The 20,884-nt window shown below is 41.6% G+C and overlaps 1 protein-coding gene across 4 annotated transcripts in view; it reads right to left on the reverse strand.

Moving 5' to 3' along the window:
• Positions 1-1,665: 1,665 nt before the first annotated feature.
• Positions 1,666-20,884, reverse strand: part of NGLY1 (N-glycanase 1) — a 55,731-nt gene continuing 36,512 nt past the window's right edge. For 2 of the 4 annotated variants that reach the window (XM_082392720.1, XM_082392718.1), the window contains 7 exons: positions 20,073-20,194; positions 18,811-18,956; positions 17,059-17,169; positions 15,761-15,925; positions 10,710-10,895; positions 3,000-3,177; positions 1,666-2,599 (listed from right to left, as the gene is read on the reverse strand). In XM_082392720.1, the coding sequence (XP_082248846.1) occupies positions 2,424-2,599; positions 3,000-3,177; positions 10,710-10,895; positions 15,761-15,925; positions 17,059-17,169; positions 18,811-18,956; positions 20,073-20,194 (1,084 nt within the window). In that variant the 3' untranslated portion in view covers positions 1,666-2,423. The remainder of the gene's footprint in view (positions 2,600-2,999; positions 3,178-10,709; positions 10,896-15,760; positions 15,926-17,058; positions 17,170-18,810; positions 18,957-20,072; positions 20,195-20,884) is intronic. The other 2 variants (XM_082392721.1, XM_082392719.1) reach the window with 2 other exon arrangements.

Genomic DNA, 20,884 nt, shown 5'->3' on the forward strand with positions numbered 1-20,884 from the left:
AGCCCTCCCTTAATCCAAGGCACTTCTTTTCCTTCTAAAGTGATCAAAACATCAGATGTAACTTCTTGTTCATCTTGAGAATGTGATTTCCAGCAAAGGACCTACTTTAAAAAAAACAACACTGCAACAGAAAGCAGACGGTCTGTAAAGTTCGTCAGGACGCCAAGGTATAAAGCCTTTCAGACAGTGAGCAAGGGAGGCAGAGGCTCACCAACCAGCCCGTGGTTCTGCAGCCTGGTGCAGGTATCCCCCGAGCGCTTTGCGTTCACCCTGGAGTCACCGCAGACTGAGGGCTTTTACAATAAGATCCCAGGATCACTTGGAGGTTTGTTTCTGATCCAGTAGGTCTGAGGTGGGGACTGAGAATTTAAATTTCTCACAGTCTCTAGGTGATACTGATGCCACTGGTTCAGAGATAACAAACACTTTTGAAACCACTGCCCTAAGCATTTGTAGTTTAGATGTGTATCTTGTAAAGGTTTTAAGAGAGAGAGGCTTATTATTAATTTCTACAAAATATAAATGGTCTAGTTTTGGTATCGTATATTTGGATTCTGAAATTTGTTTTGATCGAGATAAATTTAAAAAACCTGCAAATTAATTACAATTTTTCAGCTGGAAAGAAAGAAAAAAAAAGATCTCCGATGACTGCTTTATAAAAGGCAGCTAATATGAGGGCCAGTTTATTCAGGGGGTTTGTACTATCAGCCCATCTCTGCCTCAGTTACTTTTTGCCTGACTGGTTTACTCACTACGCCGTACACATTGCTGAGAATTGCTTTGTCTCATACCTTCTGTACTACTGCCAAACTTGTCTGTATCATAAAATATCTATTAACGTGTGTCAGGCACCCTGAGGTTGAAACTCTCAAGGAACACGTTTAAGAAAAGTGTGCAACTGCTTTTCTCTTCAGTAGTTCAACTCTGTAAAAATACAGGACATTTGAACTTTCTGCTTAAAGCCACAGTAAAAATTAGAATGTTTCCTTTTCACAGATAAAGTACATTCAGTTTATCTCTGTTGCCATCTTTAACACGAGTGCTTGTCAAGCTCCAGTTTTTCTCATGAAGAGTGTTGTTCCACTTATCACCCAAATACTCACCGTGCCAAAACCAGGCACTTCAAGACACGAAGGAGACAAGGCTGTCCAATTTCACGCATTTGGCCACTCTACGATGCTATGATTAACTTAAGAGTTTCAGAATTCCAGAGAATTTTCTAATATTCGAGACGTATTAATAAATTTAGACGCACAAGCTACCTTTAAGTGTAACTTTTTAGCAAGAAGGTGATCCTCAGCAGAGTTGGACTACGATTAAAAAGAAAACATTAAGACCTTTGTTTCAGAATTCCAGTACATATTTCACAACGCATGTAAACATGCTAGTGAGTTGCACAGGGTGAGAATGTCTGAGAACGTACTTTTCTGGCCGGGAGAGCTGAGAACTCGCTCTGCAGAACATGACAAAGGCATTTAGGGAGCGGGGCCGTGGTCGTCTTCGTCACCGCATCCCTCGTGGTGCACACAAACACTTCATAAATGTTCACTAAGTTTAACTGGAGAGGTTACATGGAACACGCGCGCACACACACACACACACACACACACACACACGAAAACTCTTGATACAGTATAGACACACTGAATCATCCCAGTTACATAGTTTCAAAGTCAAGAATAAACATTTTATTCAATGAGGTAGATAAAAATACTCAAAAGTAAACTCAAAAGTAAAGCATTTTCAGAAGTGTCCACATATTATGGATTTATAATGTATCTTGGAATTTATGCAGTGTTAACCGTTTTCATAATTCTTGTCTATTCAAGTGGTTTTCAATGTTTAGCATACTTATGATTTTTATTTAGCCAAAGTAATCACTAAAAAGATATAACGCAAAATAATTCATTTTATTTCTTAAATGCCTACGTATTTACAATCATAAAAATTTTCATGCTCTATAACTTATGAAATGCTACACTTTCACGTTTATTAAAAATTAAAAAATCTTAGGAAATCTATTTCAATTACTTACGGAGAAATTAATGCCTGATCAGAAACTGTCAAATTACTATTATTAGCTTAACATGTCATCATAATCATGAATAGCACTTAATCATGAAAACCTTCATTTTACTTTTAAAACCATACTTACAATTTTTAGGTTAAAATCTCATAGTGGGGCAGTAAGACTTCACTCCAAATCAGAGTCACATATGGAAGGAAGCTTTTAATTCAAGGTTTCATTAGGGTCCACAGTAAAAAGATACATTTTCATGAGGGTTAACGTGATGGATAGCCAACAAGGAAATATGCTAGCAGGGGGTAGAACACTGCCACCTAAGCATGCAGGGAACCAAGAGACTACTTTAGAACATGCTATGTCCTTGATCATTGCCAGCTTTTCTATAATGTTCAGGTTCTCAAAGGTCACTGAATTTTATAATCATCTCCAAACAATTTTCTTCAGGGTCATTTAAGCTTTGTCTAAACAGCTGGGTGTGTTGCCAAGCAACAACACCATCTCCTCTGCTTAATTTTGCTTCCAAAATAACTTCAGTGGCACCAGAAAAATCATGATAGGAGCGAAGAATTTTATCTGTTGGAGGAAAAAAAAAAATTAACACTTTGCTTTTGGTAAGAACATAAAGAGGTAGTTTCGGAATGCATTTGAAATACCTGCCTTATAGGTAAAAATCTACCCTTAAAAAATAAATACAAATTATTCTTTATGGAGGAAATGTGTCCTCTGAAAAAAGAAATGATGTTGTCTCCTTCCATTTGTGTTTCACAATAAAAAACATCGGCCCTACTATTAATGAGGTTAAACTACAGGTTTTAACTTAAATATATATTTTTTAATTTTTTTTTTTTTTTACTGCAACGGTATGAATAACTCTAGGCTAAGGAAAACTCTTAACTACATCTCAGATAAGCACAATCACTCTTCAGAGTGCTGAACGCACACTTCACGATTACTTCTCCAGTCCAATGCTTACCGCCCGCCAGCTCTACTTGTGCTGTATCAGATCTCAATTTCCACTGTACTCTTCCTGTCTCAAAGGTCTGGCTACTTGTCCTAATGGAAATGCTATCTACGTTGAGGCCAACTGACCCACATTCAAACTTCCAGGAAATGTAAGCATAAGACGATCCTTCCTTTCGGGTTAAATACACCTATAAAGTAGGAGGGAGAAAAGGAACTGTCAGAGATAATCAAACAGTGTAGAAAAACACATATAGTCAAAGTCTTATTGCCACAGGAACTATGCACAAATGGTTATTTAAAACATAACGTTTAAAAAAAAAAAATAACGTTTCCCCACTGAAAAGATTTTTACTGGTAACAATTTTTCATTTGATTAGCAATCTTTGAGATAGCATCTTTTGCTATGGATGAAAGGTATTATTTGAATACATGTGCCTCAATAAGTACAGCCCTAAGGCTGCATGCTAACCAAATTTTGGTAAATCATATTCTCTTTTAAATTACTAACCCCAGCTATTTATTTTTTAAAATTTATTATTATTTTTTAAATTTATTTATTTGTTTATTTATTTTTGGCTGCGTTGGATCTTTGTTGCTGCACGTGGGTTTTCTGTGGCTGCGTCCAGTGACGGCTACTCTTTGTTGCGGTGCGCGGGCTTCTCATTGCGGTGGCTTCTCGTTGCGGAACACGGGCTCTAGGCGCACGGGCTTCGGTCGTTGCAGCACACGGGCTCAGAAGTTGTGGCTCGCAGGCTCTAAAGCACAGGCTCAGTCGTTGTGGCGCACGGGCTTAGCTGCTCCGCGGCATGTGGGATCTTCCCGGACCAGGGCTCGAACCCGTGTCCCCTGCGTTGGCAGGCGGATTCTTAACCACTTCACCACCAGGGAAGTCCCCAGTTCAGCTATTTAAAATGAACTTTATGATGAATCCTGCTGAAAACGAAGAGTCCTTTTAAATGCAATTACTCCTTAATGTATCTTCTTTTCTAAGCCTGGATTTTCAGATAATAAGCTTTCCTAGAATGGGATGGGCCATATCCTCTAAGTCAAGCAAATACCTCAGTCACTGCTAAGCAACGGTAATGGTTTACAAGGCTAAAAGTCCATGCTCCCCGTAAGCCTCTCTACACCGGATGCTCCCCAGGCCTTCACCGTCAACGCTGTGACCAGCGGCAATGTCCTCTCTAAGACGTCCAGACCGACCGCTGCCTCCGGCCCAGCTCCCTTCACAGTTTCGTCCACACTCTTCAAATGTGCCGACGTGAAAACTGAACGCCCACAGCCCTGGCCCACTCACCCAGGTTTAAAGCCCTAAGAACCTGCCTCTTTACTCATTTATCCCTAATGTCCAAACTCCCACAATAATCCATGCATTTCTTTGAAATAAGTCTTGGAAAAAAAAAAAAAAAAAAACCCTTTCCTCACGGATACTGCACTTATCACTTCGGTCATGACGTTACATTCATCTTTCTTCAACTGCCTAATTAATGTTTTTAACATCCCACTGCCTCCTATTGTGTGCTGGTCTAGAACATACAGCAAGTACCTGCCTCTTGCATGACATCCAAACTCGCAGTTTTCATGGTCCTCCACAAGTGCATCCCGCCTGGAACTGCCAATACTCCGTGACCCAAATATAACTGTTTTATTTCAGGTGTACTTGTATTATCTAACTTAACCAAATCATAAACGCTCTGGGGGCACAGGCTCTGGATTTATGGGGTTTAATAAACAGTATTTAAGTACTAGAAACTTGCGCGCACACACACATACATTCTTTCGGAAACAGCTAAGCTACTTCTCAGGGGCAAACAGCTGGCAGTACCACATGAAGCACACCTGCCGTGGAAATGTCCAGTTCCTCACTACGCTAGTCCTCAGCCATCAAGTAAAACGTCAGTCGCTGCTAGCACGCTGTTGATATGCTATTCTACTCGGCAACCTCTAGCTAGTTTTCTTCCAGGTGAAATATGCCGGCTAATTTGAGTTTTTAGAATCAGTGAGCTGGAGACAATGAAACCGTTAAACAATCACTCTCCAAGGAAGATGACTTAGAACTCCTTAGACCAGAAACACATAACCGCCTGCTGCTGTTCTGCACAACCATCCCAGCTGTCTGCACTGCTGCCTGCCCCACTCGGGTCCCGGCTACCTCACTCTAGCACCTCGGGTGCGTGTGTGCTTACTGCTTGCTCCCCCGAGAGCTGTGTGCGTGGTGAGCCTGGGCTCAGGGCTGCAGCAGAGCTGCCAGGGAGCTGTTAGTCTCACCAACGCTAAACTCCTGGGCACCCAGGGATTATCCATAATGTAATTACTCCTCCAAAGGAGAGGCTAGTAAAGGGGGCTACCTGGAAAAGAAGAGCCAAACAGAGGGGTCACTGGAAGATAGGTGGTGGGAAGAAACTGAAAGACAGGGGGCAAATATATTTATGTCTTAATACATGTCTTCTGTGTCTTGTGTGTTTTCAGAGCTCAGTGGCTTCAAATGCTCCCCTAAAAGTGTGGGCATATAAAATACGATAGGCTGAAGTCAAGCTAACTTCAAAGTTCTAGTTTACCCCCAAGAACTGCCTTAATTATATCACGTGAGTCTGGGCCAAAAATTTTTTTTTTCCTTCTTCTTTCCTAAAGCCTCTAATTTTGAGACATGACAGAAAAGTCTTACAGGTACACTTGGAAAAGTAATACCTGATCGCAGTTGAAAGTGAAGACAAGCTAATTAGAACTGTTTTTAACTGTCACAGAAGGCTTATAATGGCTGTTGAACATGTCTGAAAATTGCTTTTTCTAAGACTTACACTTTTCAGTCCTAAAGGCATCAGTTTTTACAACTCTAAAACGTTAAAGGATAAGGTGGAATTCATCATTGAATTCTTAAATGCTTAAATAAACCTTTAAACATACTGTGAGCAAATAAAAGTTCTCTTAGGCTAAAGAAACAGCATATGGAGATAAAACAGACCCTATTTATATTGAAAATTCATGTCATCTTTTGGACGCAACATATTCTGTCTGTAGCGCTTTAACCAACTTAGGTAACTCAGCATTTTTAGAGACTGTAGGATGCTACTATGGTACTGGGTACACTGTGTGTACCCAGTTCCATAGTATACTAGGTATGCTCAGTTTGGCACTTTGAAATGTACCAAAACAGCAGGATTTACATAAACCTCCAACTGTGGTCCTGTCTAGGTGTAAAACCAACAGAACCGGTAATTATAATTTATTTAGGAGAAAAAAATACTTCATGACCTCTCAAGCAGGCAACTGTTTGCTCTAAAGGGGGAAAAAAGCATTTTTGTAACTGTTGATCGCTCCTAACTTGATTTACCTTCAACAAATGTTTTGCCTGTTGGCTTTTTAAATCTGTACGTGATCCACCCCGGCCCCTCTGTGGCATCTGTAGACAATGAAAGCACATCACACACAGCCTGTGGGGAGGAACGAGACCAGTGCATCTGTGGCTTCAGATCTAAGTTATACGGCTCGCCATGCACCCTGCTGAAACTGGTCCTGCGGGTTGCGGCTGCGACCACTACTCTCAAGACTGAGAACAATCTGCACATCAGCTTCTTTCTGTATTTCCCATTCTTGGGAAGATCTGCACTTAAAAGATTTTCTCGTTACATGAGAAACATGCCAGGCTGGTTAGCCGGCTGTTACGGTTTCCCGGAGGTTCAGTTTGCACTGCACTGTTTGCAGCTGCTCTTTAGCACACACTTAAAATTATCATTCTGCTGAGGCCGCTGAGATGAACTCTGAGCTCACGGTGCAGTCAGTCATTCCTACAGATCTCCAGCAGAGCAGCTGTATTTCAAGAAACCCTAATCGAATGCTAGTAAGCTGCTCTTGCTTGTGAATCTTATTTTTGGTTATTCTAATTTTTCAACTGAGGTCCAACGTGAACACTGTCAGTTCCCACTGTATTTACATCTTTCCAGACTATGCTTCCTACTGATTCCATCTGCAGCCTCTGGATGGCCAGTGTGATGACGGTCCTCCTTTGTCTGAACTCCTGCAAGGTTTCCTATTGCATAAGTGCAAGGTCATCAAAGTCCCTGGGGTCTGACAACCGTTCACCCCTCCAGCCTTATTCCTCGCTGTTCTCCCCGCGTTCCCGACTGCTTCCTCTTCTCTGAAGGTGCGGGTGTTTCTCGCTTCCGTGCGTGTGCACACTGTTTCTCATGCCCCTCTCTGAGAAACTCCCCTCTGCCGCCCCCTCGGATATCACTTCTTCTGCAAGGCCCCTCCGGCGTGAGATGCAGTGGCTCTTCCTCGCGTGTCACACACGGGCCCACGGCCTTCCAGCGCCCACCTTGCTAACCGAAACAGCTGGTCCACGTGTCTTCCTCCTACACAGGCCTAGCTCACCTTGGGTGCGCCTCGTAACTCACCACTAGGCCCTAAGTGCCGAGCACAGAGTGCGACAGGGCGCACGTCTGCCGAACGGCTGAGGGGGTCAATTCCTGACATCACGCTGTGCGCCGCCAGAAAGGGCTAACGGGACTCTAGTGGCATTGAGAATGACAAAACTGCTCAAAACTGCAAAGTACTGAGGAACATCCAAGGGGCACAGTCTGAATGAACAGAGCTCCTGCGGTGCTCGACGTGGCCCTCGGGTGCCGCAGAATTTATGCCGTAAACACTCAAGCGCTCGTTCTCACGTCCACCCGTCTTTATTATTAAACATTTGTTACGCACCAGGCACTATGTTAGACATGTGAATACTGAGAGCACAGAAGTGAGTAGGAAAAGACAAGGTCCCTGCCCGGGCAATGTTTACAGTCCGGTACGAGAGAGACAATCTGTTCTCACACACGTGCGTAGAATAAACTTCAGGAAGGGGAGGGGCCACGAGTCAATACAGGGTAAAAGGCACCAGCTGGCCGGGACTGGACGGAATGAGGCTTACGCAGGTTCTAAGGGTAAGAATAAGTTAGCCTCACAGAAAGGAAAGAAACGAGGTTCCGCGGGGAGTGGGGCAGGGCAGGGCAGGGCACCGCATGCAGAGAGCCAGGGGGCAGCCTGGTGGTGCAAGGCGAGGGCCAGACTCAGAAGAGACCAGAGCTGCTTCTCACCTTGAGAGCACTCAGTAACGCACGGGGTTCTGAAAACGTTCTCCATGCTGTAGCCAGACACACATCTTTGAAGGGACCAGGGCAATGCAGGGAGACTAGTCAGGAAGCCCCTAACATCACTTTTATCAGACTGTTATTACTTGCCTCCTAAAAAGCAGACTCTTTTTTTTTTTTTTTTTAATTTATTTATTTATTTTTGGCTGTGTTGGGTCTTCGTTTCTGTGCGAGGGCTTTCTCCAGTTGCGGCAAGCGGGGGCCACTCTTCATCGCGGTGCGCGGGCCTCTCACCATCGCGGCCTCTCTCGTTGCGGAGCACAGGCTCCAGACGCGCAGGCTCAGTAGTTGTGGCTCACGGGCCCAGTTGCTCCGCGGCATGTGGGATCCTCCCAGACCAGGGCTCGAACCCGTGTGCCCTGCATTAGCAGGCAGATTCTCAACCACCGTGCCACCAGGGAAGCCCCAAAAAAAGCAGACTCTTGATTGAGCTTTTTATGTTCCCTTCAAATCCAGACAGCACTGAACAGTATCTTTGCTAAGGAGTAAACTTCAGAGAGTTTCTGTGCTGCCGGGAGGCTGCCACCGTGAGCGCGTAAGGTTCCGTTCTAAGCACCCCCAGACGGGCTGCGCGGCACCTGCCGTGACGCCAGCGTGGCGATTACTGAGCGGAACGAGCCTCCACTTTTAGCCGAGTTAGAGAAGCCCTAGCTGCGGGCGCCCTCGAACAGAACGACAGAGGTTGCTTTAGGCGAAAAATTCATGTTTTAAGGGCGACATATGACTTCAGAGTGATTAGTCTCTACAAGCGCAGTTACAATTCCAGCATTCTTCTTCATTTAGTAATAAGTATTTTAACCGGAAATGGATTCGTTCACTTTTTGAAAGATGGCGCCCCTCGTAAAAGCATATAAAGGCACAAACTTTACTTCAGTGGGCTCTTGTTTCGTACTTAATGGCCCTCACACCTCACTTGCCTGACGTGAAGCCTTCTCACACAACACCCCGGCTCCGGCCACGACCGGCTACTCCGAGGTCTGGAAGCGAGCCCTGGCCGGCACGCTCCGGCCCTGCCTCGCGAGCACCTACTCCGCTTTCCGCGCGCGGCCCCAGCGCCCCCCGCGCCCCCCGCGCTGCGGCGCTCCGCCAGCCTCCCGCAGTCCCCATGGCAACGCGCCGGCGTCCTCGTTACAGCGCCCTGCCTCGTGGCCGCTCACGCTTCTCCTTCCCCTGCTGGGCTGCGAGGGCCGACACCGGTGGCACCTTCAGCCGCGCGTCCTCGCGGTGAGGGCCGTGCCGGGCGCAGCAGGCGCTCGGGGCGCGTGTGCCGACGAGCAGACGCGGGAGCAGGACGGGAGCACGCCACACCCCAGCCCCGCTCCTCGGCACAGTGCTGTCTTCTCCACCAGGCGGGCGGTCAGGGCGGGGGGCAGGCCTTGTCTCCAGTTCAGCACACGCTAGGCCTCGGGTAAACGCCACGTCCGTCCTCTCCTGCTTGCTGTTCAGAGCAATTCTTCAGGTAAGGATGGTTTTCCAGAAGAAACTCCTCCTCTCTCATCAGCGAGAAGAGTCAATTACAGATACACATATCTTCAAGTTCTAAATTTTATCTTGTATTATATTTTATGCCCTTCCTTAACTAAAGAAGAGAATTCCTGCATCTACAATCTCAATGAGCCTACAAATCATTCTTGGCTTAGTACAAAAAGATGGTCAAAATAAGCACCAAGGTAAGTTTAGAACAAAAACCTATGGGGGGGTGGGGGTGGGGGTGGAAGAAAGCAGGGACCTTATCTTTGTATGTCCTCTGTACTCTGATTAATGGCTGGTACAGTGATAAGCATGTAGTAGATACTCATAAACACAAGCAGCTGTTCATCTGTGACTCACCTGCTAAATCTATTCACTAGGTCTTACAAGTGAACAGCTTCTCACTCTTCAGGTGGCAAGTTAAAGCTGCGTATAAGCTCATTCAGTCCAGTGAAACCTATCCATAATACGGTCAGACCTACTGAGGTCATGTGAGTTGCTCTGAGCTTATTTTTGGTGTGTGTCTAAGGGGGAGGGCAGTCTAAAAGCAAAGCCTCTTATTCCAGACAACAAGTAACAACAATGTACAAGTTGGTACAATGAACTACTACAGTCCCACCATCCATTTCTCCCTTTATTTTTAGGAAACAGAGGAGAAATAACCAATATCGCTGCTCAATCATCCACATTCTTATGAAACAGAAGCATGTTAGATGGTTAGCTCTTGGGACTTCGGACTACACGGATTACAGTCCCTAACAGCTTGCCCGTGGCTGGCAATCAATACACATCTATGAAGGAAGTGGATAACAATATACTCTACATATTCATGCAAAAACGAGTCACATGAGTTGGTCATACACTTGATTATTTTTCCCCATGAAAGAATTAAATTGGGCCTCTTGGATGAAAATGGATACTTTTCTTGATATAAACACACAGATTTCAAATGGACATTTCATTAAACGCGGAGAGCAGGATCTTCTTTTACAAGTTTAAGGATTACTAAAAGTAATTTTGATATCCGTTTTCACATTATACACAGCTGAAAAATTAAGCCCATCCATATTTGTTTAAACAACGACTGAAGTTTTAAACAGCTTCATGCATTACGTTACCATGTTCCAGTCTGTTTCAACTTTTCTGAATATGGATTCCATTCTCCACACACCATTCTCCCATCCAGAAATGGTTTGGTTATTACTTGAAATACGGACATAATGATTTTTTACTATATTATAGCAAAGGTGGAGCTGTTTAGAAATCTTCTCGTTTTCAGAGGGGATGAACAGGGTTTCTTTACTCTTAAAAAGAAAGCAGAATTAGTTTTTCAACACAATAGAAAACAGATCCATAGAGAGGTACTGCTATGGATAGTGGTTAAGAGATTCCTTCAACTTGAAAATGAAAAACTGGTGCCATTGGAAAATCTGGAAAATATTTTACAGATTAAATATGAACAGTATGATGCTGACTTAGCACAAAACATTACTAGACAGAAAACAAGAAATATAAACTGTAGCTGACTTACACTTTTGGGATTTTGTGTCAACATGACTTCATTTCCACCACCGCCATGTCTTAACTGGATGCTGCAATCCTCTCCTACAGCTGATTTCCCAGCTTTCAACTCTTAACCTCTTCACACAGTCATCAACGTGATTGTTAAAAATGTAAATTGGGACACATCACTTTTTTTTTTTTGGCTGCACCACGTGGCATGGGGGACCTTAGTTCCCCGACCAGGGATCGAACCCATGGCCCCTGCAGTGGAAGCGCAGAGTCTCAACCACTGGACCCCCAGGGAAGTCCCTCACCTTCCTGTTTAACTGGCTCCACTGACCTCTCACTGCACAGGAACGCCACACCCCTACCAAGGCTACCAGGGCCCACGTGGCTTGTCCTCTGCTCCTTCTCCAACCAGATCCCACGGCACCCTTCTCTGCGGTCTCTTCACCCCCGCCGTGTTACTTCTTCTTTAGTTCCTCACAAAGGCCCAGCTGCTTCCTGCCACGGGGCCGTGACACATGCTGTTCCCTCCGTCTGGAATGCTGTTCCTTCTACTCTCCAGCTACGTGATTCTTTCTCACCCTTCAGGCCTCAGCCTAAAGCCGTTTCACCAGGGTCCTTTCCTGATGCCCGAAGCGAGGACAGTGCCTGGGAGGTATAGCTGGAAACAATCTTCCGCACAAGTGAAAGTGCTACAAAAACTCTTGTTTCACCTTAAAATTCCAGGCAAATTTTGCAATCTATTTCAAAATAAATGTTTATTTTAATGTAAAACAGTCGCCTGAAATCACTGGTTGAATCTCAGGTTTGAGGAAGATGACGTATTTGTCCCGCGCCTGTCTGTGGCACCGACACAACGTCCCCCCCCCTCAGACGTGAGCACAGCAGCGGGTGGCGTGCGGGGCAGGGCTGCATCCCTGGCCTCACCCACCAGATGCCAGTGGCACTGCCCCTCGCAGCTGGAAACCCCAAAATGTCCCCAGGCATTACAAGTGTCTCCTGGAAGGCAGTCATCCACCGTTGAGAACCACTGCTCTAGTCTGTATCAACGTCTTGCTTCTAACTAATCAATTTACTAATCAATCAAGATAGTAGGTGATGCTTTCCCGCTAAACATTGGGAACTAGGTAGTACACAATGTAAAAACTTCAAATGTACAAGGGTCAATAAGTAGAATATAAACCATCTTAGAGATGGAAAGAGAAAAATATTTATAAATGTATAAACAAGAAGATAATTCCCTAGCAGAACCTGGATAAGGTTAAAAAAAAAAAAAAAGGCAGTTTATTATTTTTAGAAGGTGATTTTCTAACTATGAATTAGTATACTACACTTTAAAACAAGCATGTAACAATACTTCTCAATTCTTCTCTATCAAAGATATTTCAGAGTGCTGACATAAACCAGATGGAATTAAAATATTAAAGTAGCATTGTCTACTATTTTACCAAGGATAACTAGTTATCAAAGGGAAAAGAAAAATGTTACTGAATATATCGTTAATATTTCATAATTTCTTTAAAATATAAGATTAAGACAAAACTTCTTTACGAAAGTATCACCAATGTTTCCTTCTTTTTCCAACCGATTTCAAGATATAGTTCCCTAATTTTTTAGGACTGACTTTTAAAACAAACATCTATTTGTAAAAGGAAAATGATTTTTTAAATCCACGGCCCTAATATGGTCTCCAATAATTGAGAAATTTAAAAAATGTTCATCAGGGAAAACAATCCGGGCATAGGACCCAATTCATATTTTTAAAGTTTCATCAATGTATATGCCATGCAAGAGGAAGTGCACTCATCCACAAAAAGAAAAAGAAGTGAAGACCTAAATACCCCCATTTTAAACTGAACACAGCTGTGAATTACATTAGCTCTTTTCAATTGGCTTCATTTAGATTTAGACTTGTAACTTGCACTGCATCAGCAGTGAACTGAATTATCTGTTGAAATTAGATCTTGTAATTCTATGGCTGAACCAACACTTCTAACTGCCAGCTAAAGATGATGGGATAAATTTAAAAGTAAACAAAGTTTACTAGAGATAATTCTCCCTTTCAGGATATATTCCTTTATTAGAGAAATGAGGTGTAACAATGGCAAATTTAGAAAAAGTAGATCTAAAACTTTGTGTGGAACTGTTTGATACTGCTACTGTGATGGATTATTTTCCTTTCAAGCATTTTTCATTGCTTATCTTCTTAGACGTTTACATTAAATACTTTCTAGTGAGTCAACTTTAAGCTCCCTAAGAGCAAAGGACAGTCTATTGTACTTAATGTCCATTACAGAGCACACTGCTTTAATGCTAGCCCCTAACTCTAGAAATTACATTTCCATTGTTCATTATTTAATTTTGGGAGATTAATCAAGTGATAATATCTTCAAATAAGTTTGACTATATAATAGTACTCAGAGCAACAACAATTTCTAGCCAAAACCAGATGCAGGCAAGTATGTAATAAGAAATAAACACCTTCATCTGCTGAATTACCCAGATTCTATTATTTTTCCCACTTTATAAAGTTTTCATAGCACTGAACGGGACTTCACAAAAGAGGATATCCAAAAGTTTAAAGAATGGGACTTCCCTGGTGGTCCAGTGGTTAAGAATCCACCTTCCAATGCAGGGGATGTGGGTTTGGTCCCTGGTCGGGGAACTAAGATCCCACATGCCGTGGGGCAACTAAGCCCGTGCGCCGCAACTACTGAGCTCGCGCACTTCAACGAGAGCTTGCGTGCCGCAAACTACAGAGCCCACGTGCTCTGGAGCCCACGCGCCGCAACTAGAGAGAGAAAACCCGCACGCCACAACTAGAGAAGCCCACGCGCTGCAACGAAGAGGCCATGCGCCGCAACAGAAAGATCCTGCATGCCGCAACCGAAGACCTGACGCAGCCAGAAATGAAAATAAATAAATAAATAAACGGACGTTTAAAGAACAGACATTCAACTTCATTCAGCACCAAAGTGCAAATTTAAAATCGGAAAAAAAAAAGATATATATGTACATATAACTGAATCACTTTGCTGTACACCTGAAACACAACATTGTAAATCAATTATACTTCAATAAAAAATAAATAAATTTTTTAAAAAAACTATGTTTTCCAGGAAAAAAATGTAATTTCTTATTAAAAAAATAATAAAATCACAATATAATACTATCACTACTATATACTACCAGAAATGCTAACATGAAAAAGACAGGCAACTATAGGCAGAGCCATAGAAAAGTCTCATTTACTGCTGGGCGGGGGGGGGGGTGGTGTAAACCGGCACAACCGCTCTGGGAAACCGCTCGGTGGTATCCGCTAAAGCCGAACATCCTCACGCTACCGCTGCGATCCAGCTATTCTGCTCCCGGGCAGGCACCCATCTGAAATGCATACACATTCACTGAAAACATGTCTGTGTATGTTCACAGCAGCATAAGTTTTAAAAACCTGAAGTACAGTTGATATACAATATTGCGTTAATTTCAACTGTACAGCAAAGTGGTTCAGTTATTTCTATATATATTTTTTCAGGTTATTTCCCATTATAGGTTATTACAAGATACTGGATATAGTTTTCTGTGCTCTACAGTGAACGCTTGTTGTTCATCTCTTTTATACATGATAGTGTGCATCTCTTAATCCCATACTCCTAATTTACACCCCACCCCTCTCCCCTTTGGGCAACCATAAGTCTGTTTTCTATGTCTGTGGAGTCTGCTTCTGTTTTGTAAATAGATTCATTTGTATTATGTTTTAGATTCCACATACAAGTGATATCATATAATATTTGTCTTTGTCTGACTTACTTCACTTAGTATGATAATCTCTAGGTCCATCCATGTTGCTGCAAATGGCATTACTTCATTCTTTCTTATGGCTGAGTAATATTCCATTGTATATATATACCACATCTTCTTTATCCATTCATCTGCTGATGGACATTTAGGTTGTTTCCATGTCTTGGCTATTGTAAATAGCACAGCAGCACAATTTTAAACCAAAATCGAGAAACAACCCAAATACCCAATAGTGATGTGGATAAATTATACTATATTCACATGGTGGAATATTATACCACAATGAGAAAATAAATGTACTATAAACACGCAGCAACAAGTATGAATCTCACTAAATAATGTTAAGAGACAGAAATCGTCCGCAAAAGAGTACATCCTGTATGATTCCATTTACATGAAGCACAATAACAGGCAAAACTAGTCCATGATATTAGAAACCAGGAGAAAGGTCACTCTTAGGGGTGAAAGGCAGTGGCTGGAAGGGAACTCAGGTCGTTCAGACATCTGCTTGTCTAACTTCTTGTTCTGGTTAGTGGTTACATGGGGAACCACAATTTGTGAAACTCTGTTAAGCTTCACACTTACAATTAATGCGTTTTTATGTACTTTAGTTATAACTGCCCTAGAAATTTACGTAAGGTAACAACAGAAAAATCCCATTTTAATTGCTTTGCTAACTCTTGTATGTAATTTTACTATGTCAATCAATTATTGGTTCTCTTCAAATATTTACATTTTTTAATAATTACCCTGCAAAGTTCATTGAAAGGTCATGGCCAACGTGTTTTTCTGTACGTAAAGGGCACAGGACAGGAAGTGGTAAAGTGAGAAGGTTATCAGGCTGTTATGAAGTAAATACCTCTGGACCCGTTTCACCTCGGGCTACTCTCCACGCCAAGGACCCAGATATCCTTCCTCCAAGTTCTCCAGGCTTAGGGCTTTTGGGAGATATAAATTCAACAAGCTCCACAATGATCCTCTGGAGAAGTTCTTCTCTTCTGTTTTCTGACAAAGATATCTGCCTCTGTAATGCACGTTTAAAAAAACGTCATTAACGATTAGGGGAATGCAGGGGTCCATCTCTAAGTATGAATATAATTAAGACATTTGTATTTTAACAGGGTCTTAGAAAGAAGTAACCAACTTTGTTTTCATACATGTAATTTTGGAAAATAGAAAGGACACTGTGGAAACAAAATACTTTTACAAATTTTATGTTAAGAAATCACTGAACACCCATAATCCAACTTGCCATGCCCTTTACTGGCTTAAGTTTCAAACAGAGGCAGCAGCTTCTGTTTCTGGCTGTGACAGACTAGCCTGAGTCAGACCAACTGTCCTGCCGAGAAAGGCGAGGACAGCAGGGAACAACACACACACACACACACACATACACACACACACACACACACACACACACATACACACACACACACCTGTCTGAATGCAACACAAAGCTACCAAGGTAGCCCGACCTGAAGAAGCTAAGATCCCAAGGGAAGAAACAAACTGAGGTGAACTGCACCTCTTCTCCCTTCCAGGCATTTGCCAATCATCAAGTGGCCCAAGGAGCCGAGCTCAAAACAGGTGAGCATGCTGAAACACTGAATCTCAACCACTGTAAGGTGATCTGCCCTATTCTAATTGCCTGCCAGCAGCAAAATTAGTTGTTTCTTAAATCATGAAAAATAATATGCATATATATATAGTAAAAAAACTTTCAGTACTACCAAAGGGGTATAAAATCAAAGCTGAAACTTCCCTCTTGGACCCCCCAGTCCTCTTCCCAGAAATACTCATTGTTAACAACTTCCCGTGCCTTGTTCCAGAAATTTCCCTATGTGGACAAGTGTGTGGGTAATAATATTCAAGACACAATTACTTCGAAAAATAAGGCAACATATTTTTTATGTCAACTAGTATATATATATGGAAATTGTTTCACTGAACTTTGAGATGTGACAATTTAAGGCAAAAAAACCCCACCTCACAATACTTAAAACAAGTCCTCAAAAATTTTAATTTAAATATTTAAATATTTTTGACTGTAAAATAATGCTACTACTTGAAGAACTTCACTGGGTTAAAAATTGGCTATTCTTGATTATGTAATATTTCAAATGTCCTCTGAAAAAATGACAAATGCCCATCACATACCTGCTTATTAAGTGTATTAATAGTTTCTCGAAGTAACTCTTCTTTAATTTCAGTCCTTCTGGAGATGACCTCCTCATGTTTACAGGAATATCGCCAAGTGACATCCACCACCTCGAATTACAGGACACAAATATTTAACAAGATTACAACCATCAACGTTAATTTGCTAGATACCTAGAATGCATGTAATTCTTAAACAGAATTTTTAAAATGCTGTCCTTTGTTTCACATTTTAAAACCTGTGGGAAAAACATCGAAGAGAATATGCTTTTTATTCATTTTCTAACCGGTACACTTCCAAGAAAGACTGTGATTAGGAGATAAAATTTTCAGAACATCTAGCTGTTTATAACTTATCTACAAAGCCAATTTCACAAAATTCAACAAATAAACACTCCATTTTTATTGCACTGAATATATACATTATATATAAATATATTATAGAACTGATTTTTGACAAAGGTACAAGGCCAATTCAGTGGAAAAGGATAACTTTTTCAACAAACGGTGCTAGAACAATTCATTAACCACATGCAAAATAATGAATTTCAATTCACACCTTGGACTATCTACAAAAATTAGCCCAAAATGGATCACAGACACAAGTGTAAAACTAAAAGTATAAAACTTCTAAAAGAAAACGTAGGAGAAAATCCTTGTGGCTCGGGCTAGGCAAACATCTCTTAGACATAACATCAAAAAGCAAGATCCACAAAAGAACAAATTGATAAACTGGACTTCATCAATTTCTTCTCTTCAAAAGTCACTGAGAGAATAAAAGGACAAGCCAGATAGGGAGAAAATCCTTGCAAAGCACATACCTGAAAAAGGACTTGTATTCAGAATATATGAAGAACTCTCAAAACTCAAGAATAAGAAAATGAACAACCCAATTAAAAAAAGAAAGGGCAAAGAAGAGAAATGGATGGCAAACAAGCCCATAAAAAAGATGCTCATTGTTGGTCCTCAGGGAAATGCAAATGAAACCACAATGCGACACCACCGCACGTCTACTAAAAAGGGCTAAAATGAAAAAGTCAGACCATACTGTTAGCAAGAATATGGAGAAACTGGGAATACGCACATATTGCTGATGAGAATGCAAAACAGCATCATTGCTTTGGAAAACAGTTGAGCCAGTTTTTTAAAAAGTTAAACAATCACCTACCATACGATTCAGTCATTCCACTAGCAGGCATTTACCAAAGAGAAAAGAAAGCATATGCCCATATAAAGACTTGTGCAGCTGTATTTGAAATAGTAAAAAACTGCGAAGTACCCAAATGTCCATCAACAGGCAAATGGATAAACGAACCATGGTACATTCATACGATGGAATACTGCTCAGCAATAAAAAGAATAAATTATTGATACTTGCAAACACATGGAGGAACCTCAAAATAATTACGATGAGTAAAATAAACCCCCCCATCAAAAAGAGTATATATGATTCCGTTTACATACAATTCTAGAAATGCACGTTAGTGTATAGTCTCAGAGAGTAGATCTGTGGTTGCCTGGAGAGGGGCAAGAAGGAGCGAGAACGAACACAAGGAAACTCCCGGGATAATCGATGTGTTCACCACCTTGACTGCAAAGGTCATCTCTCGGGCATATACAAATGACAACACTTATTCAATTGTACACTTTAAACATGTGCTGCTTATTTTATGTCAATTATACCTTCAAAGGCTGTCAAAAAAGAAAAAATAAATTTTATTCTTAGAACGCATTTTTTCTCTTCCGTCCTACCTCATCTTTAGAAAAGGCGATGATGTAGGACAGCTTCTTGCCCCAGCCGATCTCATAGAGGAGGGGCTTGTCACAGACGTCTTCACACGCGTCACAGTGCAGCCACCGCTGCTGAGAAGGGGAGTACACTTCTGTCCAGACGTGGTCTACGCAAGTGACAGACGAGGACGCGACAGAACGAGAAAACAAAAGCTAAGTTTATAAAACCAAGACTTCCAATAACTATATACGAACGCCTAAGATGAGAACCACGTGACAATACGCAAGATTCTAAATTTTAATTAACAAGTGAGCATTTTGTGGCACACAAGACTCTAGAACACCTGCTTTAATTTCTCTTTCTCTCTCTCTTTTTTTAATAGGTGCAATTCTTGATGACTTTTTTTTTTTTTAACTTTTTATTTTTATTTTCTGGCCGCGCCGTGCGGCATGTGAGATCCTAGTTCCCCAACCAGGGACCGAACCCGTGCCCCCTGCAGTGGAAGCATGGAGTCTTAACCACTGGACCGCCAGGGAAGTCCCTCTCTCTCTCTCTGAAATCCTTGCAATTGTTTTGGAAAATCTCCTTTAATACAGTCAGTTTTAGGCTTAATTAAAAATAATGTGAGCTATAACTCTGAAAAGGGCAAACACGTTGAACAACAGCACGTAAACCATAGGACTAATGCACACAGTTTGCTAATGTGAAGGAGTTAATTCCAGCAGAGGTCTAACAGAGGATGTCTGGTTACTGATGGTCTCTATTTGACTGTAAGAGAACAATAACTATTAAGTGAAGGTTTCATTTTATCCCAAGAAAATAACAGAAACACAAGTGAAAAAAATCTAAGAAGAAAAACTTTTTAACATGTGACACAAGTTATAACGAAATAAGGACAATATAAATCTCACATGGCTTTTATTATATTTTATTGTATATTAAGATTACTAAATCTTTTACACTCATCTCTACAAAAATGAAGATTTCTACAGAACATTATTATACATGTTCTTATCCATAGAGAAACAGCACTACTAAAAATGTCATGATAAATTGTTAATAAAAAATGTTTATAGTGTCAAGTACCAGGCAAAATGCTAGGGGTACTAAAAACAATCCTGTGATCCCCTTTAAAAAAAAAAAAACAAAAAAATCCCCATGAGGCTGGGATTACTGCTATTTACAGAAGGCAAATGGAAACACAGACTGACAAGGCGGGACTGTACACCCCATCCTGAAGTCAGCAAGAACCCCCTGGCCTCTGCCCACATGGCGTCCGCACCTGTGTAATCCCAGACGTAGCGGGCTTCGAAGCCCAGGGCTCTGCAGCACAGTGTGAAACAATTGGCCCACTCCCCGCACCGTCCACATCTTGTTTCCAGAAGTTTCTCGGGATTATTATACCTGGTTTAAAATAACAACAACAAAAAGCTTCGATTCAATATAGAAATCAAGCATTCTAAAGAATTTACATTACCTCTGTGCTAAACAGTAATATTTCTTAACTTCATATTCTTAAATAACAAAGAGCCTAGAACATGTGAGGCATTGTGCTAGAATCCTGGGTGGAAAATGATTAAACAGTGGTACAGCATTCAAGGAGCTTACAGTCCTGAGACAGGGAAGGAGAGAACACAAATCATTTAAATACAACGGCAGAATGTGATCCCAACCCTGGAACAGGTCAGAATTAGTGTCATGGGGGAGGGGTCGGGGAGGAGGGCTTGATCCTGAACTGGGCCTTGAAGGACACGCAGGATCTGGACAGGCAGATTCTCTAGGAAATCTGCATTAAGCATTAGTGTTACTCTAACCAGTGGTATAATTAGCTCATTGTACCTCAAAGGTAAACAACTTTAACAAACTACTCAAGAAAGATTTTAAAGCTTAGTTGAACTCAATTTTACTTAAAATACTATTCTTCTTTCTAACAATCATTTGGATTGAAATTTTATTCTGCTGAACTACTTAAAGGTGCTTGCTAATTTGCAAGTTGTTTTTTGAAATGTGTTGGCAACATTCTTTTAAAAAGTTACTCCAGTTATAAAATTATCATAAAGCTGAAGAACATCAAAATTTGCATATTGTGTTGAG

This window comes from Balaenoptera borealis (assembly GCF_965194805.1).
Source record: "Balaenoptera borealis genome assembly, chromosome: 5".
NCBI classification, from domain to species: Eukaryota; Metazoa; Chordata; class Mammalia; order Artiodactyla; family Balaenopteridae; genus Balaenoptera; species Balaenoptera borealis.